General features: G+C 46.1%; 2 protein-coding genes across 11 annotated transcripts in view; one reads left to right on the forward strand and one right to left on the reverse strand.

Annotated features, from left to right (window-relative positions):
* The window catches only part of ZNF697 (zinc finger protein 697), a 71,175-nt gene that overhangs the window by 28,233 nt on the left and 15,752 nt on the right, over nucleotides 1-27,190 (forward strand). Inside the window, exon 4 of one of the 8 annotated variants that reach the window (XM_075904704.1) lies at nucleotides 2,799-7,128. The exons of 5 other annotated variants lie outside the window; for them this stretch is intronic. In XM_075904704.1, coding sequence (XP_075760819.1) covers nucleotides 2,799-2,851 — 53 coding nt within the window. In that variant the 3' untranslated portion in view covers nucleotides 2,852-7,128. Of the gene's footprint in view, nucleotides 1-2,798; nucleotides 7,129-24,691; nucleotides 25,970-27,190 lie in introns of those variants that run through there. 2 more of the 8 variants (XM_075904727.1, XM_075904683.1) reach the window with 2 other exon arrangements.
* Nucleotides 296-20,630, reverse strand: HSD3B1 (hydroxy-delta-5-steroid dehydrogenase, 3 beta- and steroid delta-isomerase 1). Of its 3 annotated transcripts, none has more exons than XM_014579843.3 (4): nucleotides 18,656-20,630; nucleotides 18,247-18,469; nucleotides 6,703-6,867; nucleotides 296-1,256 (listed from the first exon to the last, which is right to left on the reverse strand). In XM_014579843.3, exons 2-4 carry the CDS (start codon nucleotides 18,398-18,400, stop codon nucleotides 442-444), a joined length of 1,134 nt encoding a protein of 377 aa, XP_014435329.1. In that variant the 5' UTR covers nucleotides 18,401-18,469; nucleotides 18,656-20,630; the 3' UTR covers nucleotides 296-441. The 3 variants fall into 3 exon arrangements, with proteins under 3 accessions (XP_014435329.1, XP_006135805.1, XP_014435330.1); XM_006135743.4 differs by having other exon boundaries at nucleotides 18,759-18,842; XM_014579844.3 differs by having other exon boundaries at nucleotides 18,730-18,780.

A 27,190-nucleotide genomic window follows, 5' to 3' on the forward strand; every position in this document is an offset into this window, starting at 1 on the left:
CGTTACTCCTCGTGGTGTACTGGTAGTTTGGAATAGGAAGCCTAATCTGAACTACCTAGTTCGTGCCGCGTATAGCCGTGGGCACGGAGTCAGAACTAGCGGACATTTAAAAATATCGGCGCCTGGCAATATGCAAATGAAGCCCGGGAAATTCAAATCCCGGGCTTTATTTGCAACTCCGGTTGCCTACATTAACCACCCTAGTTCGAACTAGGGTGGTAGTGTAGACATACCCTAACAGACTAACTCGGCTACCCCCTGAAGATAAGGATAGCCCATCCACCACAAACAAATGAAGAGTGTAATATTCTTTATTCATTTCTGTTTTTCATCACAGATTTCACGTTTCAATGCTTTGTTGTCTTCTATTTCTGCAATATATCCTCCTCATCTGTAGCTCATGGGCCTGCTCCTCTTGTCATGCCTCAGTTTCTCTCAGGCTTAGGCAGTCTTGATTTTCAGGTACTCCCTTCTTTGCGGAATCACCGAGGCAATCCACTGGCTGGTGCGCTGCTTGGCCTCTTTCCATTTGTAGCGGGGCACGTAACCAAAATCCCTCCATGCCTTCCTATAGGAGACAGTGAATGGTGTGTTCATCAAGATCACAAGCTTTCGGTTGGTGGAAGGGATGTATTTGACAAAGGGCCTAAGCAGGAAGCTCACAATCTCCAGCAGTAGCGCGAAGTAATACCACATCGTCAGCGGCATGGGCAAGTGGGGCTCCACCCCAAGCCCCAGCTCCTTGGACAGCTCATAATTGAGGTCAGCATAGCTCATGTGAGGAGTGTCATCAGAGATGTAGTAGAAGTTCCCTTTGATCTGCTGGACCTTTTCTGGGTTCCTCAGGGCTTTTGCTGCGAGAATGTGAGCCCATGCAATGTTCCCCACATATACAGGATTCACCAGCGCTTCTTTCCTAGACCTCCGCAGGTAGACATTTTTGTTCAAGAGGCCTTGATCCAGGTGATTCAGGAGAAATGGACTTTCTTCTCCAAAGATGTACGTGGGCCTCAAGGCACAGGTCAGGAAGATGCCACCATCCTTCAGTGCCTGGCCATTTGCCTTCAGCACAGACATCTCTGCCAGTCTCTTAGACTGGGTATAAAGAAATCCTGGTGAGCTCCAATAGGCCGTATCTTCATCTGCATTGCATATGGGGTCCCCTCTGCAGTTTGGGCCTGTCACCTCTATAGTACTGGTGTAGATGAAGTGCTGGACATTATTGCGGACACAGGTATCCAGCAGTAACTGGGTACCTTGAAAAGAGGAACATGTTAGTATCATATGACAGAAAACTACAAGACAATTTCATGGACTGAGGCCACTCACCACAATCTGCCACTCTAATCAAAACATCCTACCTGCTTGCCTACATGGCCCTGCAGGAAGAATTGCAGAGCACTCTAACTGGTCTGTGGAGACCCTACTGACATGAACCAGGAGCAGTATGTGTAACTGCAATCCTGTTTGCAAGAGGATTGCATCCACTTGGACTAGATACTTTTTAGATCATGCCAGCAGTGTCCACACGGGGCAGTGAGAGTGCTACTTTTTGTTAGAGCACTTCACACTTCAGTAGACCAATCTGCAGCACCGTCCAGAGGAGCCCAGAAATGACTTTGCCCTAAAATCTGTCACTCTAGGCCACTGCCTAGTTTGCTTGTAGCTAGAGTGACCCCTGCTGATGGAGCTTCAGATTTAGAGCTTCCCCATTCAGAGGGGAGGTATGCTTATTATTTTGAAAGTGCATTACTCCTGGGGAATTCTGCGCCACTGTGCATGTGTGGTGCATAGTTTGGTTCAGTAAATAGCTTCTGCTGCAGTGCTGCCTGTTGCCTACCAGAGAGTGCTGTGACAGGACAATAGAACAGCCACTCCCATTAGATAAGAGAAAGAGTCTGTGGAGCCTTCTTCACAGCACCTCCCCAGCCAGGTCAAGAGATGGGATATGGGGAGATAGCACAGAGCTGCTAGTGGAGTCAGATGGGGGCTCACAAGAACTAGTGAGGGAAGACAGCCTGGGGCAGAGGCTGAATGAGGTTTAGGCACAGAGGAAGGGGGTGCAGGGCTATGCAGGGATAGGGAGGTGCCTGAGTGCGTGCACTGAGATACATGGGGCAGCGGAGGGAGTGCGGGACACATGGGCCAAGGGGAATGGAGTGCAGAACTACAGGAGGAAGGGCAGTGGCTGAGTGGGGGCACAGAGTAGGGGATACAGGACCACATAGGGGATATAGAGATTGGGGGCATAAAGACACAGGTAGACAGATGGAGGGATGCAGGGCCAAACTGGGGTGGGAGCTGGGGGCGAGGGGGTCTGTGTCTGACTAGGGATGGAGGGACACGGGCCTGACAATGGGAGAAGTTAGGGGTCAGCAAGGGTCTGCATGGGGGTAGCTCTCTAACAATCCCTTCCCACCCCCCCAAAAAGCCCTGCTCCATACTTTTCTCACTCATACCCAACAACCCTCCTTCTCAGCTACTCTGTTACCTCCAGTTGCCCCAAGCATTTGCACTGCTTCTGGGGAAGGAGGAAATACAGGTTCGTATTATGGCTTACATTAATTATCACCAGATTTCTGCATGAATATACTTAGTCAGGAATCTATTTCTTAAATCTATTTTGTTGTCTGTATTGCTATAGACATATTTGCTTACAGATATTTCAAAATAAATTATGAAAATAATTGAAACTTGTGATAATATTGTGTTAATCTGACAATTAAAATATGCAGAATTTTGTAGAATATTAAAATATTGAGTGCTCAATTTTAATTTTGCGGGTTTTTTTGGTACAGAAATCCCTAGGAATATGGCATCTCCTGAAACAACTTCCCACAGAGCCTCCTGATACTGTCAGTTCCTCCTTCCGGAGGCTGACAGGAGTCCTCACTTGAATTAGGTACAATGAAACTGAATATTTTGGGATTTTTTTTTGAGTTGGGAAGAAGGAGTCAGCGTAGCTGTTTGTGGAGGACTGGACAAGGTGCGTTGGGGGGGGGGGGGGGGGGAGAGACCATGGGCAGAAGGGTCAGGACCAGGGGCTAGCCTCCCCCAAACAGCCTTTAGTGCTGCCTGGACTATGCAATAGGAGGTACTGTTGATGAGTTAAAGGGCCCAGGTGCAGTCCGCTGCTGCTACCATGGTAGCAGTAGGGGTGGCTCAAAGCCCAGAGCCCTTTTAAATCGCCAAGTCCCAAGACAACTGCACTCTTTGCACACCTCCCCTCCCCCTTCTTGGGTTATCCCAGGATGAAGCTCATACAAGCTGTTTAATCAAACAACTACTTGTTTTTGGTTTGGTTTGTGTATTGTCTAGGCCAGTGTTTCCCAAGTGGTGCTCTGTGGAACTCCAGGGTTCCACGAAGCAAAAGTAAGGGTTCCACAAGGAGCCGCTCTCCCGCCCTGTCTTAAAGAGACAGAGCCTTTATTTTTTTGCGGCGGGACTCGCCTTTTTTATTCCTTGATGAAACATGGCAAGGGCCTTTTTTTTTTTTTTTTTTTAAGGCAACCCTAGCGGTTCCGTGGCCAAATAAACACTGATCTAAGCACTGCACTGAGGGATAACTTCTGCTCTTACTTATACTAAATTTCACTGACTTCAAATTTATGCTGTTGAGACAGGGATTTTTAAGGCTCTGCCTCATTCATTATGCACCTTCCATCCTGTATTCTGAGGTCCTGTTGTTACATTATTTATTAAAAATATTTTTACTCCGCCTCTCTATTTAAAATATGAGGCAGCTTACAATTTTTTTTAAAACGCAATATAAATATACATAAAAAATTAAAATATGAGACCCCAGAGAGACATAGCACCTACTAAGACATCTTGAGAGGAGGGACACACACACACACACTCACAAAAATATGAGTAAAAAGGATAGCTTTTACATTCCATCCTTTTTGAGACAGAAATGTGCTTAAATGCTTCCCTAAATGGGGATGGACTTAAGCCAGCTCAAATCTGTGGTAGTCTTTCTATTGACTTCAATCAAGTCTGACTTTGGAGCGGTCCTTGAATAAAGTAGGATGCCACAAAGATAATGTATATAGTCACATAATCAAAGACTACATTATAATGAACAAAAAGCAGCTTGCGTCCATCATCCTGGCATTTCCTGCCTGTTGCTTTCCACTTTAGAACTTTGGTGAGCTCTTTATCAAAGCTTTCTGTATGGAATATAAGTATTTTTAAAATGCACAATCACATTATTTTTTTCAAATTAAAAGCTATTGTAATGCATACACCAAAGACTGCATGCTCAACTTCATCTTCCAAGCATAGCAAAACAGACAAGTAAACAAGAAATTCCTAACCTGGCTTCAGAAATCAAAGGTCTGAGTGTTAAATTAATAACAGTTAGAAATGAAGGAAGGAAGTGCCCAAGCAAGACTATTCAGTCTGTTAGTGGAAAAGACAGAGTCTGCAAAATGCAGAATGATATTGCAGTTAATATTGCCAAAGAGACTATGGGGAATGAAAAGGATTTTGTAGGGGAAAAGAAACACTAATAAACAATTTAGATCTGTTTAATAATGAGAAGAGAAATAGGAGGACTTACTGACTTTATCATGACTGGCATACGGAACTCCATCCGTCTTTAACAAGAAAACTAAAGAAAAGATGTTTGGACAACTAGGAAGTAATGAAGACCTCACTTTGAAAAAAAAAGCACTATTGTTAAGCAGCCAAGAATAAAATAGTTAAAAAACTGAATTCATGTACACCACTGTGCCTAGACAACACAGAATACAAGGTTTTAGGAAAAGTTTTTAATTAGCTTTCCACTATTGTGAATTTTTAAAAAAAGTAATGGAAAACTAGTGAGGTACAAATATGGAGGTTAGGGGGAGATTTGTCAAAGTAGTATCTGTTTAATATAACACTGACCCCAATAAAATTAAATGCAGACCAAATTGTATTAAGGATGTGCATTTAAAATAAAATATGGTAGAAATACAAAAAAAATCAGGTACTCTCAGCATTATTAATTTGTGTATCTGTCATGTAGTGTATATTTAATGGGCCAGTCCTGCAAATTCTTACTCATGTAGTCTGCAGAAGAGAAGAGTGAGGGGGGATTTGATAGCAGCCGTTAACTACCTGAAGGGAAGTTCCAGAGAGGATGGAGAGAGGCTATTCTCAGTGGTGACAGATGACAGAACAAGGAGCAATGGTCTCAAGTTGCAGTGGGGGAGGTCTAGGTTGGATATTAGGAAAACCTATTACACTAGGAGGTTGGTGAAGCACTGAAATGGGTTACCGTGGTGTATGTGTGGTGGGGGAATATCTCCATCCCTAGAGGTTTTTAAGTCCTGGCTTGACAAAGCCCTGGCTGGGATGATTTAGTTAGGATTGGTCCTGCTTTGAGCTTTAACTCTAATTTTCTGTGATAAGTATTCCTTACTTACGTGAATAGCCTCATTGCCTTGAGAGGAACTTTTACCTGAGTTCATTTTCAATATGTGTCTCAGGACTTCAGTCACAGGGGGAGGAGGATGAGTTAAATTTAATTTCTTTAATGTGAACAAACTGAGACAGCCCACCAAACAAAAAATAGCTAGATGACTGATAAGTTGCTTGTGATTATGTGGCAGAGAAAGCTATGGTTTAGGTAGCTCTCAACCTAACTTCTCTCTCTCCTGATTCTTAGAGGGTCTATGATAGAGGTCTATATAATCATGACTGGTGTGGAGAATGTAAATAAGAAATAGTTATTTACCTGTTCCCATAACAACAGAACTAGGGGTCACCAAATGAAATTAATAGTTGCAGGAAGGACTTCTTCACACGACTCACAATCAGCTTTTGAACTCTCTGCCAGATGATGTTGTAAAGGCCAGTAAAGAGCTAAATAAATTCATGGAGGTTAGGTCCATCAATAGCTATTAGCCAGAATGGGCGGGCATGGTGTCCCTACCCTCTGTCAGAAGCTGAGAATGGGCAACAGAGGATGGATCACTTGAAGATGACCTGTTCTCTTAATTCCTTTTGGGGCACTTGGCATTGGCCACTGCCAGCAGACAGGATAGTGAACTAGATGGACCCTTAAGTATGTCCACACTGGGTCAAACTAAGAACCCTCTGTTCAGTTTGATGATGGAATATTAACAGTGAGCTTCTGGAAGGATGTAGGAGCCCCTCCTGCCTTTGAAGATTGCAGGAAGAAAGCTAAAGGCAGAGGGAAAGACAAGGTGAAGAGAAGGGAAAAGAAAAGGGGAAGCATAGGCGAGGAGAGTCCTGAGGTGAGCTGGTTATAGGAGGTGACGGTAATTATGTATAAAACCTGTAATACTTTAAACATAGGCAAGTCTCTGCAGCCCTGGAGGAGAACGGGAATGGGTGCTGGAATTAAAAATACCTTTCTGTGCATTTTTCAGCCAGTTAACACAGTAGGCATGACGGTTCTAGGGATTAACAGTGTCTTTGCTCCCTGAAGTCTCTGATTCTAGTCTTAGGGCATGATGCTGCAATGCCCTGCCTCTTTACACTGCTGCACAGTGGGTACCCAGTGCTACCCAATCAGCCTGGCAGAGCTCTATGCACACTTTTTGTGGGTGTATATGGTTGCATGAGGCACCAAGTAACCCAGTGACTCAGCTGCTTCATCAGGACAAAAGTCTCCAGTGCTAGGCAGATGATGGTGATTGCTTGATAGACACAAAGCTTAATCCAACAAAGGAAATCCACTCTGCTCACCTGTTACGTTGACTTCCCAGAGCAGCTGCTTCTCCACAATGCCCAAGATGTCAATGATGGATGCCGAATGGATGACAAGGGAGACACCCTGGCAGGCACTGTGCAAGAACATAACATCCCGGATGTCCCCTTCCAAGATCTTCACCTCAGTCTGACCCTTGAAATCTGCAAGAGCAACATGAAACAAAGGAAGAGGCCTTGTGCCAGCAAGGAGAAGAAATAAAGGGAGTAGTGAGAAACTGAGCCAACGGAAATACTTGTACTGATCTCATGGTGGCAGTTGTGGAACACAGTGCTAGTGGCATTATGGGGCAGGCAAAGTGTATGATGGTTACCCACTGGCTGCAGTCCTTTAAGCTTTTGTTACAGTTTTGTGTAATTCCTGTGATATTTGTTATTTTCTGAAATGTATAAAGGCAAAATGTCTTTTTTTTTTTTTTTTTTTAAGAGAAACATTTTCCAGTGCCAGTAAGACCCAGAAAACTGCCTACTGCAAGGCCACAAATCTCTTTTTACATGCATACAGTGTAGTACAGGCAGGCTGTGTCTAGACTGGCAAGTTTTTCCGCAAAATCATCTGCTTTTGTGGAAAAACTTGCCAGCTGTCTACACTGGCTACTTGAATTTCCGCAAGAACACTGATGATCTCATGTAAGATCGTCAGTGTTCTTGCGGAAATACTGTGCTGCTCCCATTCGGGCAAAAGCTGTCTTGCGCAAATCATTTGTGCAAGAAGGCCAGTGTAAACAGCACAGTACTGTTTTCCGCAAAAAAGTCCCGATCGCGAAAATGGCGATCGGAGCTTTTTTGCGGAAAACCGCGTCTAGATTGGCCACGGACGTTTTCTGCAAAAAGTACTTTTGCAGAAACGCATCCTGCCAATCTAGATGTGCTTTTCCGAAATGCTTTTAGCGGAAAACTTTTCCGTTAAAAGCATTTTCAGAAAATCATGCCAGTGTAGACGTAGCCGCATTGACATGTGTGGCGATCTGTTACACAACACTCCTACTCCAGACATGTGGCAGGCTGACATAATAGGAGTTTTCCTTAAAGATCCCTCCAGCCATGAGACACATATACCACTCTGCAGATGCACACACTTCCTGTCTGGTAAATCTCCTTCTTCCAGCCCTACTCCCACAGCTCTTCTAATGCCGGTCTCACACATCTTTTCTGAGGCCCCTCAGGCCTGAATTTCTTGCTGCTCCAGAGCTGAATCCTAGTCTCAGGTTTTACAAAGCACAAGAGTTTTACTATCTAATATCTCCTACTATTCCAGTGTTAGGCCCAGGGCCCATCTGCAGCCTGAGCCTTTCTCCAATCTGGCCTGCGAATAGGGTTGCTAGGTGTCCGGTATTGAACTGGACAGCCTGGTATTTGCGTTCAGTTTAAAAAAAAATCAGAAAATACTGGACATGTAGAGGGGATGGAGCGGGCCCTTTTTTTTTTTTTTGTTCAACTACTTTTGCTGGCGGGTTGTTTTTGTTCAGCAGAATTTTTCCCATTTTTTGGGGGGGGAGGGTGAAAGTAGGGGAGGGTTCGGTAATTTTTGTTAAACCATCTGGCAACCCTACCTGCGAAATAATTTGAAAAGTCAGGCCCGTGTGGGAGGGCATGGGGGGAGGTGAGCAGCACGCAAGGTCTCGCTCTCACACATGGCTCCCAGTAGCTTTCAGACCCCCCATTCCCTACACCAGTGGTCACCAACCACTCGATTGGGATCTACTGGTAGGTCTTGGAGCCTCTGACAGGTGATCCTGACTGGATTGGCCAAGAGGTGATCAATCACAGCACTTCAACTGCCCCTCCCCCTATTGCTGCACAACTCCTGCCCTTTGCCTGGGAGCTGACCCCCCGGGAGCCTCCTGCTTGCTGGGCAGGGCAGGGAAAGGAGAGCAGGGGGTGCTGATGTCAGGGTGCCTCCCCCCATCTCCCAGAATTAGTGGGGGGGGGGGTTACAGGGCTTGGGATGGAGGGAGTTTTCTGGCTGTTATTGAGAGTGGTGCAGGGCCAGGGCAGGGCTGAGCCTGCCTTAGCCCCACGGCACCACCACCCAGGAGCCACCTGAGGTAAGAAATGTCCACCAGGAGCTGGAATCCCAAACCTCTCCCCAGTCATGAACCCCCTCCTGAAGCCTCTGTCCTAGCCCTCAGCCCCCTGGATCCAAACTCCCTTACAAAGCCTGTACCCTGAGCCCCCTCCATCCACTCCAGCTCCCTGCCCCAGGCTCAGCTCAGAGCCCCTCATAGAATCATAGAACTGGAAGAGACATCAGAAGGTCATCAAGTCCAGCCCCCTGTTCTAGGCAGGACCAACCCCAACTAAATCAACCAGGCCAGGGCTTTGTCAAGCCGAGACTTAAACACCTCTAGGGATGGAGACTCCACTACTTCCCTAGGTAACCCATTCCAGTGCTTCACCACCCTCCTAGTGAAATAGTTTTTCCTAATATCCAACCTGGACCTCTCCCACCACAACTTGAGACCATTGGTCCTTGTTCTGCGATCTGTCACTACTGAGAACAGCCTCTCTCCATCCTCTTTGGAACCTCCCTTCAGGAAGTTGAAGGCTGCTATCCAATCCCCCTCACTCTTCGTTTCTGCAGACTAAACAGACCCAAGTCCCTCAGCCTCTCCTCATAAGTCATATGCTCCAGCCCCCTAATCATTTTGGTTGCCCTTCGCTGGACTCTCTCCAATGCGTCCACATCCTTTTTGTAGTGGGGGGCCCAGAACTGGACACAATACTCCAGATGCGGCCTCATCAGTGCCGAATAAAGGGGAATGATGACATCTCTGGATCTGCTGGCAATGCTCCTCTTAATGCAACCTAATATGCCATTAGCCTTCTTGGCTGCAAGGGCACACTGCTGACTCATATCTAGCTTCTCATCCACTGTAACCCGCAGGTCCTTTTCTGCAGAACTACTACTTAACCAGTTGGTCCCCAGCTTGTAACTATGCTTGGGATTCTTCCATCCCAAGTGCAGGACTCTACACTTGTCTTTGTTGAACCTCATCAGATTTCTTGTGGCCCAATCCTCCAATTTGTCTGCGTCATTCTGTACCCTATCTCTGCCCTCAAGCGTATCTACCTCTCCTCCCAGCTTAGTGTCATCTGCAAACTTGCTGAGGGTGCAATCCATCCCCTCATCCAGATCATTAATAAAGATATTGAACAAAACCGGTCCTAGAACCGAACCTTGGGGCACTCCACTAGAAACCGACCGCCATCCTGACATCGAGCCATTGATCAGTACCCGCTGGGCCCGGCCTTCTAGCTAGCTTTCTATCCATCTTACCGTCCATTTAACCAATCCACAATCCCTTAACTTGCTGGCAAGAATATTGTGGGAGACCGTATCAAAAGCCTTGCTAAAGTCAAGGTATATCACATCCACTGACTTCCCCATGTCCACAGAGCCAGTTACCTCATCATAGAAGCTAATCAGATTGGTCAGGCACGACTTGCCCTTTGTGAATCCATGCTGACTATTCCTAATCACTTTCCTCTCATCCAAGTGCCTCAATATGGATTCCCTAAGGATCCCTTCCATGATTTTTCCAGGAACTGAGGTAAGACTGACTGGCCTATAGTTCCCTGGATCATCCTTCTTCCCTTTTTTGAAGATGGGCACTACATTTGCCTTTTTCCAGTCATCCGGGATTTCTCCCGATCTCCACGACATTTCAAAGATAATAGCCAAAGGCTCCACAATGACATTTGCCAACTCCCTCAGTACCCTCGGATGCACTAAGTCCAGACCCTCTCCCACTCCAAATCTCTTAGCCCAAGACCAGAGCCTGTGTCTCAACCCTCTACCCCTGCCTGGTGAAAGGGAGGGAGGGAGGATGGAATGAGCAGGGACAGGGCCTCGGAAAAGGGGCACAAAGGAGGTGGGACAAGGATATTTGGATCTGAGGTAGATCTTGGATTGCACTTCAATTCAGAAACTGATCTTGTGCTTAAAAAGGTTGGAGACCTCTGCCCTACACAGTCCCAGCCTCAGAGGGTGCTGCTCGGTCCAGCAAGCTGCACTGGCTGCCCTTGTCATGATACGAACCATGCAGGCCAGGGAGTGGCCGAAGCTGATAGGCTTCTGCAGCCAATCGGGTGAGGATGGCGAGTTTCATTTTCGGTGACCCCAGATAGGGGTGTGGGGATCCCACTGCAAGGAGGTGGATGTTAGCTGAGGGGGGCAGGTAGGATTCCCATGCAAGGGTGCAGATGGTAGCAGGGGAGAGAAGTATGCCAGCATGAGGCTTAGGGGCAGTGCTTTTTGTGTAAGAAAAAAGGTATCGGTACTCTGGGGAGAAAGTTGTTGAGAAAAAAAAAAAAAAGACACACTGGGAGGCCGAAATACAGTTGTGGCCCCTTTAAGAGCCGTATGTCCTGAGCGGACTTCCATCAGGAGCCTGGTTGTCCCAAGGAAAGAGGTGCCGGTTCACTTGAGGGGAATGCAATTCCTTTAAGTTATGCAGGGAAAATAGGTACAGTCAAAAAAAAAAAAAAAAAAAAAAAAAGCACTGCCTGGGGGCATCAGGGTGAGGACTCAGTTGCTTGTCTTTTGTAGGTTCCTAGTCTCGGTCTGGGCTCCTGGGCACAGGGGGAGACTCTATCAACTTGTATGTGCTGTATTTCTACCCCATAGCATTCAAAACTCATGAATCGCCCCCTCTCCCAAAAAAGTAAATGGTTTCTTAATATCACCGATAAAAATACACTTGGGGATTTTTTTATTTGGCGTCTGGCGTTTGAGGTCTTTGGCTGAACTCGGGGCATGTTTTCTAGCTTTTCTCAGATCTGGCTTAATTATAACAACATGGATGGACCTTGGCAGAAATAAAAAGCCCCAATTATCAAGAGGCTTGTGATCAAATCAAGAACGTTGGTATCCCTGCTATCTAGTCAGTTTCACAAAATGAGTGAATAATTTCACAACTTGCACCTGAGGACGCTGCGCACACCTCCCACAGGCCACAGGAGCATGGAGCTAGCAGCAAGAAGCCACTCTAAGGGTACGTCTACACTTGCTCCCTGTCTTGAGCGAGGGATCCAAATGTAGGCAACTGAAATCACTAATGAAGCGGGGATTTAAACATCCCGCACTTCATTACCATGATCTCGCCGGCGCGCTAGTTCGAATCACAGCTGATTCGAATCAGGAAGTGCACGCTGGGACGTGTTAGTTTGAACCATACCCCCTTGGTTCGAACTAATGGGTCCCGGTGCGCACTTCCTGGTTCAAATCAGCTGTGATTCGAACTAGTGCGCCGGCGCGATCATGCTAATGAAGCGCGGGATGTTTAAATCCCCGCTTCATTGACTATTTCGAATGCCTGCATTTGCATCCCAAGTTCGAACTAGGATGCAAGTGTAGACATACCCTAACTCAGGATGTGAAAGGTTAATCACAGGTTCCAGTTAATAGATGGGACCTGGAGCAGTTTCCTTCCCACTGCAAGTAGGGGGCTGCTTCAGCTCTGTGAGGCTCACTATGGACAGGGGCTGCTTCTGCTGGGTTGGAGCAGCCCCCACCTGCAGCAGGGGGCCCTTCCAGCCCAGCCATGATGGTACCTCCCACCCACCTCTCCTTTAATCACATAACCAATTAAACATTACCTTTAGCCAGTTAACCAAGGAAATGGGATCTTACATCCTGCTCTAACCCTGCTGCACTGCTGGTGGTGGTGGGGCCCCCCAGTAGGTTTTAAATTGCCCAGGGTGGTAGGTAAGTCTGGGAGATTTGTGGGGGGAGGAGTGTAGAGACCCCCTCCCTCAGAGCACTACCAGAGGCCGGTGCCCACTGGCTCACTAGGCAGATTTTCAGACTGGCACTGGCCTGACAGTAAATTGAGTTTGAGACCCCTGCTCTAGACCCTACTCTCTTGATACATCTCTGTCCCGACTTCCTGAACCATCTGCTTTTCCGGGCCTGGGTTTCACACACATATCTGCTAATATTCCTCACACCTGACCTGCAGCGCCTCTTCCAGTCCACTTCTAGGTCCAATATCCTGCTGGGGGCAACACTCTTACAGTCTCTTACATTGTAGCTGCTACAGTATTTCAATGTCAACAAATTGCCATTGCAAGCAAGGGAAATGCCCCACTTCCCGTTTATTACATTTGCAGCCTGAACTACAGTCAAAATCCAGGGGTGAGATTGTGGAGTTTGACTACTGAATTCACTAGAGCCAGGGCGTGGTCTTTAACAATGAAAATCGAATGTATCTAGTTACTGTGCATTGGCAACTGATTACAAAGAACTCTGAAGCATTCACCAACACTCTTTCCTTGTTATTGTCCTTAACTATAGATTTTGCCTTGTGCCCCTTTATTTCCATTATTGATTTTCTATAATTCCTAACTTTTGATTTCTGTTCATTCAACTTCTTTCTCCTGTCTTCCTTATCATTCATCATTCCATCCATCCATCTCTTCCTCACATAGTCTTTCTGATCTTACTACTGGTTCATGAAGTGTTACAAAGTTCTAAGCCTCTGACATGTATAAAAGTAGCAATAATAGAGAAACATGTACCCTTACAGCTCATATTATTATCTACTTATATTTTCAAAACACCTTATGTTTTCTATGTGTATATGTGCAAAATGTTTGATTACATATATGGGCCTGCTCTTGAGAGGCAAAGACACCTATGGAAATTCTGTAACTATGCAGTCACTGGGTTTGTTCTAACATTCACAAATATTAGGATTTCCATCTGCAGACTCCAGAAGGTGTAGAATCCTGTGTTTGTGCAGTGCCTAGCACAATGGAGGTCTGGTCCCTGACTAAGGCTTCTCGGCATTATGGTGATACAAATCACTAATAATAAGCACAGTGTTTTTGAGAGTGTAACTAGCACATACATTTGTTAGGTAAGAGAAAGGTTTTTCATGTGCAAATGGAAACTCGTTTGAAAACAATACAGTCAGTGCAGGGTGTCTAATGTATTTAGCTGTTCCCCACCCCCTGTATTTAGTTTTAGATACTGTCCAGTCAGTAGGTGTTTGAAAATGCAGAAAAATCTTTCCAAGTTACATTGGGGAAGTAGGGAAAATGCGCTCACTATAGGCCACATCCTGTTCTCTTGAAATCAATGGAAATTGCTTTGTAAGTACAACATGAGCCAGATTCACCTTTCATTTATATCAGCTTTCAGCACTGAACTGCGTTCAGTCAGTTACTCCTGAGTTCCTGATGTACATTGGTGTGGGTGGAAAATTAGGCTCTAGAGGGGCTGCAGAGAGCGGGGAGGAGGAGGTATGAATGCTAGGGGGAGGTTATTGCAAAGGTGGAGAGCTGGGCCAAACAACAAATGACCTTTATGTAACTGGTCTTTGACCAGCTACCAGAGAAGCATGTGTGGATTGGGGTTGGGAGAGGGCGGGAGGAGAAATTCAGCTCATCTTTTCATTGTGGTATATTCTGTTGTACAACAAGCACACACAGTCCTTGGCTGCCTCTGTTTTAAAGCAGCAGGCAGCCATTGCAAAAGTTCTGCCTGCTCAACCCACGCTTGGTGTCACCTCAGCTCTAAACCAGGGTGCTGCCTGTTGCTTGGAAATTCTGCGTTTAGGAATTTGAGGGTTATGCTAATAAATCCTAAGCAGCATCTACCTTACCAATTCAGTCATATTAGCTGCCCCGCCCCCAAACTATTTGTCTTTATCTTCTACATACTGTTTAAAACACATACAAGTCAGTAGGATTGAGGCTTCTACGGGCACACCTACACTGGGAAATCATTTCGAAAGAACTTATTTTGAAATAATAACTCCCAAAATAACTATTTGGAAATAGCATGTCCCACACTACAGGGAAGCCTTGAAATTAGTCCGAGTCAGGCTCCCTTAATGTGGCCATGCTACCTCAACTGAGAGCCCCAGGAAACACTGGGGAGTAATTACTGTGAATGGCCCTGAGGAGTAGTTATTTTGAAATAGCAGCACAGGAGCATCCACACTACTGCTATTTTAAAATAACTATTTCAAAATAAGAATTATTCCTCATGGAAAGCAGGAGTTATTATTTCAAAATAACCAGCCGCTTATTTGAAATAACAAGAGTGAACATGCTGCTTGTTCTTTTGGAATGAGGGGAGTTAGTTTGAAATAACTCCCTAGTGCAGACTAGGGCTAAGTGACTTAGGCATTTTTTGTAAATGACCCAGCGTGCTTTATTATCGATTTTCCTTCAAACAGCTCCTAACTGCTGCTGAGTAATTGCCAGTGAGATGTACAGTTAGGCATCCTCCATCAATTTCTAGAGAAATAGGTAGCTGATTAAAAGAATGTATGTCAGACATCCACTGGAAAAAAAAAACCCCACACAGCTTATTTTAATTTGTAAGGTATTAAATGCTTTGTCACATCTTGACCTGATTTATCACTGAGAAGCTGAGCCATTTATATTTATGTAGGTACTCTATTGGTTCCAGATCAGCTGTTTTATTGTGAAGTCCTGGGAGTATTGTGCATGTCTCTTGTTAGTGCAGTTACAAAGGCAAACAAATGTAATTTTAGCTCTACATTAAGGTTGGATTTAATAAGGTAGCTGCTATACTGAGATTTTCTGTCGTAGAATCTCCAAAACCATACTTCCAACGATATGCCACACTCCTTCTACTCTTCCCAATGGGGGATGGTGCAGAGTGCACACTGGGCACTAGATATCATGCTTAAATACTGGGCGTTCTGTGAGCACAGATCTTTTTAAAGCAATAGCTGTGGTAGCAGACATGAAAGCTGCTGCTTTAAAATGACAAGGAATGCTCCTTGAAAGAGATTGGGCACTTACAATATTTCTAAAGTTTCGAGAAGCTTGCTAGGTAATGTAGAGCAAATAAACCAAACCTCCTTACTAGTAGGAAACTTAGCAGTGGTATAGATACATTTCCTCCTTCCAAGGAGGAAAAATGGTCCCGGTGGAGCCCTAGAACCTGAGTTCTTCAACATGGCCTCTTATCCATCCTTAATAAGCAGGCTTATCCAGCAGAAACTCCAGCCCCTTCCGCCCCCCCATACTTTATTTGGAGTGGAGAATCCTGGCCCTATTGCATGCTAAGACTGATTCTTCCACAGTGCACATCTCCACCCTGAGGCTGAAGCAGTTGGCAAACTACTCTGTTTTGTGCAAGTTGAAGGCCCCCAGCAAGAAGTCCTGGGTCAGGGAAAATGTGAATGTCCCTGACCTAAACAAAGATAAGAGCTGCTAAGTGCACATCATGTCTTGTTTTTCAAGGACAGTCAGATTAAAGTAACTCATGAAATGAGTGAGTCTCTGTGCTTTGCACTGGCTGTATCAGAGCTGCCTGAAACAAATACAGAAATAAATATGTACAAAAGAATAAAGTAGCCAATGTAAATCAAGAGTCACTCCCCTGAAGTCAATGGAGTTACACTGGGATATCATGGATGGATGCTGATGAGACCAGTCAAGCCCAATCGTCTTGCAACAACACTGCATCTAGAGCAGGAATCTCTGTCAGGAACAGGCACAGACTCAGACTGTTTCACTTACTGTCCAAGAGAGATCGCTGAGACATAGTCACTAGACGTGCAGTTATAGATACAGAGACTGGGACTGAAGTGAAGCAAAGTTAATTATCAGAGTGTAGGGGGATCATTCAGGGGGATACTTGAGAGGTAGCACAAGTATATTTTGGGCGCCCTCTGGTATCACTCATTTTTAGAGGTGAAAGCAAATGTCTGGGTCACCCCATCCATCAGCACCTTGCCCTTTGGGTAGTAGGGTAAAGACAGATCTTAAAGGTGTATCTACAGTGCAGTGAAAAAGCTGAACCTGGCCCATGTCAGATACTTCTGTCTTGCAGGACTTGGGCAGCAAGGCTATAAAATTGCAGGGCAGACATCCTGGACTTGTGCACTGCAATTGTAATAGTCCTGTAGCCCAAGCCCTGCACATCACAGTCAGCAGACATGAGCCAAATGCAGCTGTTTTACTGCAGTGGAGAAATGCCCAAAGTGTGCACAGATCTGGCAAGTCTTGGGTGGGAGGGGGAGAGGAGATGGGAGTTCAAAGGGAATAGTGCCTCTTCATCCCCATCAAATAAAAGAAGCAGAGAAATCTTTGTTGTGGCCAGCCAAGCTTGCATGATACAAGAGAATGCTCTGATTTCTAAGGGTCCATCTACACAGCAGCGTTATTTCAGACTAACTGACGTTACTCCGAAATAACATAGCCCGCGTCTACACAGCAAGCAGGAGGACTTCTTACTCCGACTCCTGTAACCCTCATGTCACGAGGAGGAAGGGAAGTCGGAGGAAGAGTGCTCCTCCTTGGACTTTCTGCTGTGCGGACAGCGTTAAAAGCCGAGTTAAGCTATTTCGACTTCAGCTACACAATTGACATAGCTCAAGCTGCACAGCTTATTTTGGCTTTAGCCCTGCCGTACAGATGTGCCCGAAGAGAGCTATGTTATCCCTGCAGAGCTCGCAGCTGGCACAAAAAAGCTCATGCTCCACCCCGTGCAACACTGTTCCAGGCACTGTGAATAGCTCACGTGAGTGGGGCCCCACAATATTGGCCCACTTGTGGTTACAGGATTTGCAGCATTATCTGAACTGCATTGAGACTAGACCAGCACCTGCTGCTGCAAATGAGACATGAGGTGCATGAACTGAGCTGGGGGAGACCGTGGCAAATCCTTATTGGAACCTGGCATAGAACTGAATAGGGCTGAAACCAACTAGCAGAGTTATTGAAAAGCTATTCTAAAACACTCTGCCATTTCATAGGGAATTGTGTCTCTGCTGCAGAAGTCTATGCATCGATTTAAAATGCTACAGAAAGATCATTGTTCTTTATCAAGCTGTATAGGGTGAGTCCATAAAGACAATGACTGCAGAGAAGAAGGATGATCGAAAGCACTGGATTGAGGAATAACATTTTCAAATGTGCCTAAGGCTCATTACAAGTCAAAGGGACACGAACACCTAAGCCATTTTGGATAATGGGACATGGGCTCCTAAGTCACTTAGACATTTTTTTAAAACGTTGGTTCCTTGATGTGTCATAGAGGTCCTGTGTAACCTGGGAATTCAGTTTCCCAGCTAGGGATAATACTACTCTGTTTCTGCCACTCTTACTCTGTATTAGACTGTACACTCTTAGAGGTAGGTGCTGTTTCTTACTATAGATGATCTGACCTAGCAGAAAGGGACCTCACTGTTGGGTCCTGCTATAATAAAAATTGATAATAATTAAACTTGTCCCCATATATCTCAGTCTGCATATCCCATCCAAAATTGTAACACACTCATAAGTAATCCTCTGTACTACAGAGAGACCCCAAGAACGCCCAGTGAAGCGACTGCCATTTCATTTTAACATCTCTGATTTTTGTGCCACATGTATGGAGCTTTGTTGGGGATGGAAATGAAACATACATGCTCGAAGTCAGTCAGTCCCAGATCTGCAACTCTCTGAAAGGAGAAAATCTTCCAAGAGATTCTGCTGGAGAGTGCAGCTGAAGAATTCCCCTCCAATCCCCCTGTCCTAACAATAGTCACTTACTTGTAAAATTCTTGAGTGCCTCGATGCTAAAGGCTTTGTCCAGGACTCGGATCTCAGCCAGTTCCTTCTCTTCCTCCAGCAGTAGGCAGACAATTCTCTGGCCAAGAAATCCCCCTGCTCCTGTCACCAGACAGCTCACCCCAGCCAAAGACATGGCACCCGATTGCTACCTAGCTTCAAGGCAGCCACCTCCAGACCCTGCAATGGCAGCTCCTCTTCCTGACTGAGAAGAAAAAGAGCATCAGCTTGAAGAAGCTTGGTGAGACCAACATTAACACCAGAAAGGGCCTCCAGCCAGAAACAACCACCCAGTTTCATACAGCAACCCTAACTCGATAATTTCATTAATCTGGCACATTAATAGAAGTTGCCTATACATTTTTTTCATGGCAAATCACTAAACACTTACTAATTAGATATTGTAATTAACAAATCTGCAGAAGATAACAATTAAAATCAATGCACATCATAAATAAACCTTACTGACGTCTGTCTTGGGCCTTGCTACTTACTGCCTAGGGTTCAGTAGGCAAGATCTGAAGAGTGGCTTGTATTTATGTACTGCACAGCTAGCACTGCTCTTATCTTCCCTTTCCCTCCCTCCCATCCTCATCATTTGCCTTGGATGATTGATGACACACAGACTCCCCCGCGCCCTCTCACCATTGGTTTGCAGAGCACCCTTGGACTTCTGAATGCCCATGCAAGTGTAGTCCCTTGTGCGAAATCTTTCTAGGATAGAAATAAAATGCTCCTGGGACAATTTCTGTTGCAGCCTGTGCCAGGTGCTGAAACTCTGACCCTTTGCCACTAACTTCCCACAGGGAAAAAGACCATTTTTGTTTCAGAGGCTTGTCTGTGGTGCTCATGCTTCTTGTCCTTCGCTTGGGTGCCCATACCTCGGGGCTGCCTTTCCTCCTCACCCAGCAGCCAGGGTGGCAGGCGTCAATGCCATATTAAATACTTTGGAAAATGACTCACCCATAGCCTGGGAAGCAAATAATCTATAGATTCAAAACTCTTCCCCAGGAAAGTCAACAAACACGGCTAGCTGTGCGGCCAGCAACACCTCTGTGAATTAGTCCATTCAAATGGAAAAACAATCACTTTGACAAACCCTCTGAATTAGTTGCCAAGAAGTATGAGCGGCCAGCTGTTAGAAAGCTCCAGCAAGACTGTCTCAACTCAGTGGGCTTAATCCACAAAGGGACCTTAGGCATTGCAATGATGAACCTAACTTTAGGCACCCTACTACCCTATGGAATCCACCAGCCTGATTTAGGTTCCCAGATTCCCTATATACAATGCGGGCAGAGAGTTAGGCGCCTCAGAATGGGAGCCACAAAAGCCAGCATGTTAGGAATCTGTCAAAGCTTGCCTTGTCCCCCCGGCCTCCCAGGTCTTTGCGTAAGCCCTAGTCCTCAACCAGAGGTAAGCACCTAACTCTGAACCAGAGGGAGATGCTTGTCTCCTCTCGGGAGTCACAGGTATGAATCCTCTCTGGAATTAAGTGCCTAAGACAGGTCATCCCTTCATAAGAACATCAGAATGGTCATACTGGGTCAGACCAAAGATCCCTCTAGCCCAGCATCCTGTCTGGTGATAGCAGCCAATATCAGGTGTCTCAGAGGGAATGAACAGAAACATGGAATCACTAAGTGATCCCTTCCCTGTTGCCCATTCCCAGCTTCTGGCTAACAGATAAACCAGGAAGTAGTGATATTCCCCTATCAGCTAGGGGTTAATGCACTGTGGGAAGTAGGAGACTAAGTTCAAATGTAACTTGACTCTACTCGCCCTCCCCCACCTCACTGATGAATGCCCTGACTGGCTATAGGGTATGCTGTTATAGGTTTCTGAAGTTGTTCTGCATTTATGAAAGTGGGTGCCCTAAACACTAGACTATAGACTCCATCTCTCTCTTTCTCTCTGGCCCCAAAAAAGTTGGAGTCGGAGCTTCACAATCTCTTATTTAATGCCCCGCCTAAATAATTCCTAAACATTCTTTCTTTTTTTAACACAATGTTAATCTGCAGCTAGCCAAGGATTTGGTGTACAGCTTTGGAAATAGCATTTTAAACCCTCCCCCCTTCTCCCTACCCACAAGATTTCAGATACAAGCAGAATATCAAAAATGTCATTGGGCCCTCGGAATATTGAGGCCTCCACAGCCAGGGTATGCATATACTAAGACCATTTGTGCAAGCATTTCAATGGCAAAGTCCTTGGGAAATTCCTCCCCTTAAAACAAGCCCTTTAAAAAACTATCTGTGATTTTCTGCAAGGCTGCTTTAGTTCAAAACCTTGAAACAATGTATTCCCATCAGAGGCTGGTGCAAGAGTTTTCTTTCTGGGCAAGATGGCCCGTTTATTAAGAAAAAAAAGTCACGACCTATAGTTAATGATGAAACCCATTAGTTGTCCATGGGCCCTTTTCATAAATTCTTCCCAGGACTCCCAAAGAAAGCAAATATGTTTCCTTGGGGGAAAACTGAAAAGAAAAATAATACCAAAATGCTTTAGGATACTATATTTACGCATAGTCCTATTGCCCATCACACCTCAGAGACTTGGCAAGGATCACTACCAGGATGTGAGACGTCCACAGAACACTCGGGTGGCTCCAGGGACAGTGGGAGATGAGGAAGGAATTGTTTGTGTGCCAAGACTTCCAGTTCTGTCTGTTTCCCATGTTCCTTCCATTAAGTTATTCACAGCTAAGATGTTTGACAGGTTGTCCCATTATTTTCCTACTTGTCTCTCTATGCAACCCATTGCTATTTCCCATGCCCCCTCCTCCTTCAGCCCTTCATTGAGGATGGCATTTTTACTTACCTGTGGGCTTTTGTCACTAAGACAGATGAAAGCTTCTAGCAGAGTTCCTTAAGGATCAGTCTCAGAACCAATCTTATTTAATATATTTATTAGTGACCTTGGCACAAAATAGGAGTGTGCAGATGAAATGTGCTGATACAAAATTGGGAGGCCTCATTAATGCAGGGGTAGATCAGAATCTTATACAGGAAGAACCAAATGACCTTGGGGACCAGAGTAACAAAAATGGGATGACTGGCGTAACAAAAAAAGCTTCTGCTGCTGGAATACTGTGACCAATTCTGGTGTCTCAGTTCAAGAAGGATGTTAATACATTGGAGAGGATTCAGCAAAGAGCCAGAAGATTCACTAGAGAATTGTGCAGAAAAGGACCTGGGGATCACAGTGGATGAGAAGTTGGATATGAGTCAACAATGTGCCCTTGTAGTAAAAAAAGCTAATGGCATATTGGATTGCATTAGGAGGAGCATTGCCAGCAGATCTAAAGAAGTGATTATTCCCCTTTATTTAGCACTGGTGAGGCCACATCTGGAGTATTGTGTCCAGTTCTGCCTCTCCCGCCCACCCCACTACAGAAAGGATGTGGACGCATTGGCCACAGTCCAGCAGAGGGCAATGAAAATGATTAGGGGGCTGGAGCACATGACCTATGAGGAGAGGCTGAGGGATTTGGAGTTGTATAGTCTACAGAAGGGGGGAAAGATTTGATAGCAGCCTTCAAACTTCCTGAAGGGGGGTTCCAAAGAGGATGGAGAGAGGCTGTTCACTGTGGTGGCAGATGGCAGAACAAGGAGCAGTGATCTCAAGTTGCAGTGTGGGAGGCCCAGGCTGGATATTAGGAAAAGGTATTTTACTAGGAGGGCAGTGAAGCACTGGGATGGATTAACTGAAAGGCAATGGAATATCCATCCCTTGGCGGTTTTTAAGGCCAGGCTTGATTTAGTTGGGGCTGGTTCTGCTTTGAGCACGGGGTAGGACTAGATGACCTCCTAAGGTCTCATCCAATCCTAATCTTCTTTGATTCTGTGATTAGATGGCTGGAAGTAGAAGGTAGGTAAATTCAGACCAGAAATGACACACAGGCTGCCCCCGACTTGCAACGTGATCGGCTCCGGGGATAGTGTTGCAAGTTGGGGGTGTTGTAACTCGAGCCCGCATTTAAGAGAGGTGTCGTATGCCATTGTAAATGTGGGGCCGAGGATGTAAGCTGGGGGAATTTAGCCCCTTCCACACTTATGGAAAAGGTCGTAAAGTGCAGGGGGTCATAAATCGGGCCGTCGCAAAGCGGGGGTCTCTTGTATACATTTTTAACAGTCAAGGTAATTAACCACTAGAACATTTACTAAGGGTCATGGTGGAGTCTCCATCACTGGAATGTATTACATCAATGTGGATGGTTTTTCTTAAAAAATCTGCTCTATAAATTACTTTGGGGAACGTATGCACGCAGCCCATTACAACCTCTCATCAAGGCAATGGGGTTTATACATAAACAAGTTATGGTAGAAAACAGCCTAACTCAATGTTAGCAGTTTCTCTTTTAAAGGAAAGCTGACCCCGCAAGCGCCCAGCTTTGCATCTTTAGTAAAAGAGCAACACCAGGAACCTGTCTCTGTGACATATTCACGTGAGAAACCATTAGTTCTTGATCACAGATCTTCACTTTTCTCATGGTGCCAGCCACTGTCTTGTGGTAAAAAGACTCATGTGGACTCCTCCCCTCCTCAGCTGTAGCCACCTCCTCCCCCCAGAGTAAATATGAGGGGAGGGTTCAGGATGAAAAGGAACGCACTGTACTGTGTAAAATGATATAGCTACTTCTGAATGGATTTTCTCTTCCTAGGTACAGGTTTTTATGTTAATTAAGGCTGAATTTCCCTACAGCATGTAGCACCCTTGCCTCTGCCTTCCCTGCATTCGTCGCAGCTCAGTTCTGCTCTCCTAGTGCTTTTACAACATATCCGGGTTTGGGATTGTCTGTAAATCTGGCTTTGCTTCAATTTACACCAAAGAAACTCCCAACAAATAAACCGTGCCAGATGCAGAAAAGGGGGCTTGGATTTTGGGGAGGGGCTACTAGTCCAATTTGTGAAAAATAGCTTTTGAAACCCTTCCAGAGCTCTGGAGGGGGGACAGATCACACTCTGTGGAATGCTGTATTAGGTGGCTTATAGCAAGGTGTCCAATGTATATAGTTTTTCCCCCCAGAGCCTCAACATGCTGCCCCCCCCCCCCCGAGGTCTATGCCAGCCCAAGAGATGGAAGAGATAAGGGGGCCACTTCAGGGCTGTCCCCACAGATGTCCTGGGTTATCAGTATGAGGCATTGCTGCTTTGGTGGGGAACATCCTTGAAATCTATCACAGTGCCTGATGTTGTGTTATTCCTGGGTTTATCTGCGTGGCTTCCAGCAAGGTTAGTTTTCACTGGAACATAGAGAAAGGCCCCAAAGTGAAGGACTCTAATGTATCAGTGAGGACATATTTATCTCAGAGACAACTTCAGGTCTAAACAGGACAGAAATAGTAGCTGGGTTTTCCCTTCTGCCTATTAAACCAGTATACAACCAAGATATAAAAATTCACTTGTTAATGGAATAGCTCTTCCCAGCAGCTACAAACAGTTTTGAATGATGCCAAATATAATTTCAAAATAAAAAAGTAATGAGTGATTTGCAATGCTAGATTAGACCCATTGCTCGTGAAGTCTAGTGGCCTATGCTTGAAATCACCAGTGATGAACCAAGTCCCTAACAATGTGCCTGGCATACTTCTGTCTTAGCATAGCTGTGAGCAGTTTATGTGCTGAGGCATTAGATTAAAATTTGCTTACTCATTTCTGAACATACATGTAGACTTTTCGGAGGCACTAATCATTGTAGTATCTGAGTGCCTCACACTTGTTAATGAAATAAGCTTCCCTCCTCCCATCCTCATGCCTGAAGAAAGAAAATATAGCTGGTCCCCAAGTTGCGAATGGTCGACTTACGACCGTTCGCATTTCCGACCGCTGTCGTGAATGATGGACCCCGAGTTACAAATGCAATCCGTGCTTACGAACCGCGTAGTCGCGTGTAACTCTATGGGGTCCGACTTACGAACAAACTGAGTTACGGACCAATTGCTTGGTCCATAACCAGTTCGCAAGTCGGGAAGAGGCTGTAATAATCTCTCTGGGTACATCTACACTGCATCCCTAGTTCGGACTAGAGATGCAAATGGAGACGACCGAAGTAGTTAATGAAGCGGTGTAGCCAGACAGACACCCCCTCCCCCCCCAATCACATCCATCTTATTTGCCTCTCTGAGGTTCCTGAAGCATACAGGACAGAGAAGGAGCAATAAAATCAGCATAGTCTATGCTGGCTCATCTGATCCTGAGAAGCTGAAAACATATGTAGCCCAAGGTCCAGTGTGTTTCAGCAGCAGCCCTGGGAACTACAAGTTGTGGACTACAAACTGCGGCATGTTGGGAGAACTTCCTGGTTCCTTCCAGGATGTGCCCTCTGCCCCCAGCAGGGTCTCAGCAAGGACTGTGCTAGAAGCAGCACACAGGCTGCATGCTGAGAGAAGGGGCTGCTGAACTGTTTTCCTGTTCTATGTTTTTTACAGAATAAAGCCTGATCCTGGTGATTTGTCGGAGTGGGTCTGGTCTGAGGTGCACTCACACATACACAACGCAGAGCACACCAAGCAGCCTCAGGCCTAGCCCTCCTCCCACAGTGGTGTAAGAAGTCACAAGCTTCCCCTATGCTGAATAACCTCACACTGGGCTAGCCAACAGGAGGGGTTACATTTTTTAGTTACTGGTGCCGTGACTCGGATAGGGGAAGCTTGATTAGTTTGCAGAGAGTTAGGAATCTGCCACACCAGGACAGCATGAACTCACAGTTTGGAGCCCAGGGGGATTGGTATGACCTGGGGTTGGTGTCAGTGAAAGTAGAGACCCCTAATGGGTGTCGTGGCCTAGAGATCCCTGTGGCTAAGGATATAGCTGTTAGAGGGGAAACCTTAGGGAAGAGCATAGCAGTGCCATATCTCCCTGCACAGCACCAAATCTGTGGGGTGCCTGTTTTCAGTGGTGGTACAGATTGCAGAGTAGACATTGAGGACTGGATAAAAGATATAGAGTATCTGCTAGCAGCCACTGGCATTCCTGAGCCTCTGAAGTTCCCCACCCTTGTCAGATACCTAAGTGGGGGAGCCCGTAAATTAGTCCTTAATCTGCCGCCTCAGGAGCAGTTTCCAGCCCGAGCTGTTGAAGAGCTTAGAGCAGAATACAGTGACTGTCATTTATCATTGGACCCCTTGGCAGACTTTTATGAGCGATGCCAACGCCCTAGAGAAACAGCCTCAGCCTATGCCATCGAGTTAGAGGAGAAGCTCCAACGGGGCCGATCCTTCCCTGATCAGGACTATAAACTGACACAACAGTTCATGCGGGGCATCCGGGACCGAGAAGTGCGGAACAAGTTGGCACCTATGCAGCCTCGCTACATGACATTCCGACAGTTGCAAGAAGAACTGTGTCAGTTGGCCCGGGAGAGGAATGTAGAGGGTAGAATGCATGGGCCAGCCCAGAGGATAAATAGCCTGCAACAAGCTGCCCCGTCAGATGATGCTGTGCAGGCTGTCCCTGAGGTACCTCCACCCAGCAGTACCCCGCATCAGGCAATGCTGGAGACAATGAAGGGCCTAACTGGACTAGTCCAGGAACTGACTGCCCTCCAGAAACAGAGCCATGTGAGAATGGGACAGCTGGAGGCACAGGTATTGCAGCAAGGTGTAGCAATGAGGGCAGCACCTCAAAATTCTAGCTGGGAAAGTGAGGGAAGTACCCCTGACAACAGTGCTCGTGTCACCAGAGGCCGTTTTAAGAAGGCCACATAGCCTGTGGCTGCCGTCAACTCTCTCAGGCTCCCTCCTCTTTAAACTGCTAAAGCCTGACACTGAGGGGCAAGTGAAGGGCACAGAGTTGGTAAGAAGTTCCCCAATAGCATCAGTGTGCACAACATCCAGGTGTACCCGACCATCTGCCAGCTGGCCTCCCAGCCTAGTGGGGCCCTTGACAGAGGAAATTGTGGAAGTGAATGGTATTCTGTGCAAGGCTCTAATTGATTCAGGGTCGCAGGTCACAACCATCACAGAAGATTTCTGGAGAAATCACCCTACCCTGGGCAAGTCACATCCCACACCTGTAGATCTCCTGATAGAGGGTGCTGGTGGCCAAGCAGTCTCTCATCTAGGAGCTATCAAATTAGATTTATCTTTCCTTGGGCAAACCTGCAAGGGAGTCCCTGCCCTTCTGGTGCCAGGAACGAAGTACCGACAGGGAGTCCCTGTGTTGTTGGGGACAAATGTCATACGTTCCAGCTGGCAGGATTTAGCCAACCAATTGGGCAACCAATTCCCAGATTGCCTGAAAGAGAAGTCACCAGTCTGGCATGCAGCCTATAAGCAAGTAATCTCTGGCCAAGAGAGACCATCCTTGAGATACACTGGCAAGCAACCCATCTTGTTGAGAGCTGGAGAAGGAAAAACTGTACCTGTGAAGGCCCCTTGGGGTGCAGGATGGGAGCCATACACTGTTATGGTTGAACCTGATGCTAAGAGTCACCTGCCAGGGAATTTGAGGGTGGAGGAAGGTATAGTAGATGTTGAACATGGGAAGGCTTATGTTTACCTGCAGAATGTAGGACAAACAACAGCAATAGTAGGGAGGAACCAGCATCTAGCTACAGCATCAGTAGTCTACAGCATGGCTAGCGTGAGCAGCAGCTTAAACTACTCTCCAGGGCAAGCACTGAGAGAAGAGGCACAAGCCAATGCCGAGGTGCCAGAAGTATACCTGAGTCAGGTAGCTGTGCAGGACCCAGATCAACTGAAGATGTTGGAAGAACTTTTGAAGCGGAACGCAGATGTATTCTCTAAAAATGATCTTGACTTGGGGTGTACTTCCACAGTCAAGCATGGGATACCCCTGATCGACACTACTCCTGTTAGACAACCCTACCGGAGGATACCTCCAGCACAGTACCAGGAGGTCCGCAAGCACTTGCAGGGTATGGCAGAGGTGGGCGCAATAAGACCAAGTCAAAGCCCATATGCTTC

This window comes from Pelodiscus sinensis, chromosome 1, assembly GCF_049634645.1.
Source record: "Pelodiscus sinensis isolate JC-2024 chromosome 1, ASM4963464v1, whole genome shotgun sequence".
NCBI lineage: Eukaryota > Metazoa > Chordata > Testudines > Trionychidae > Pelodiscus > Pelodiscus sinensis.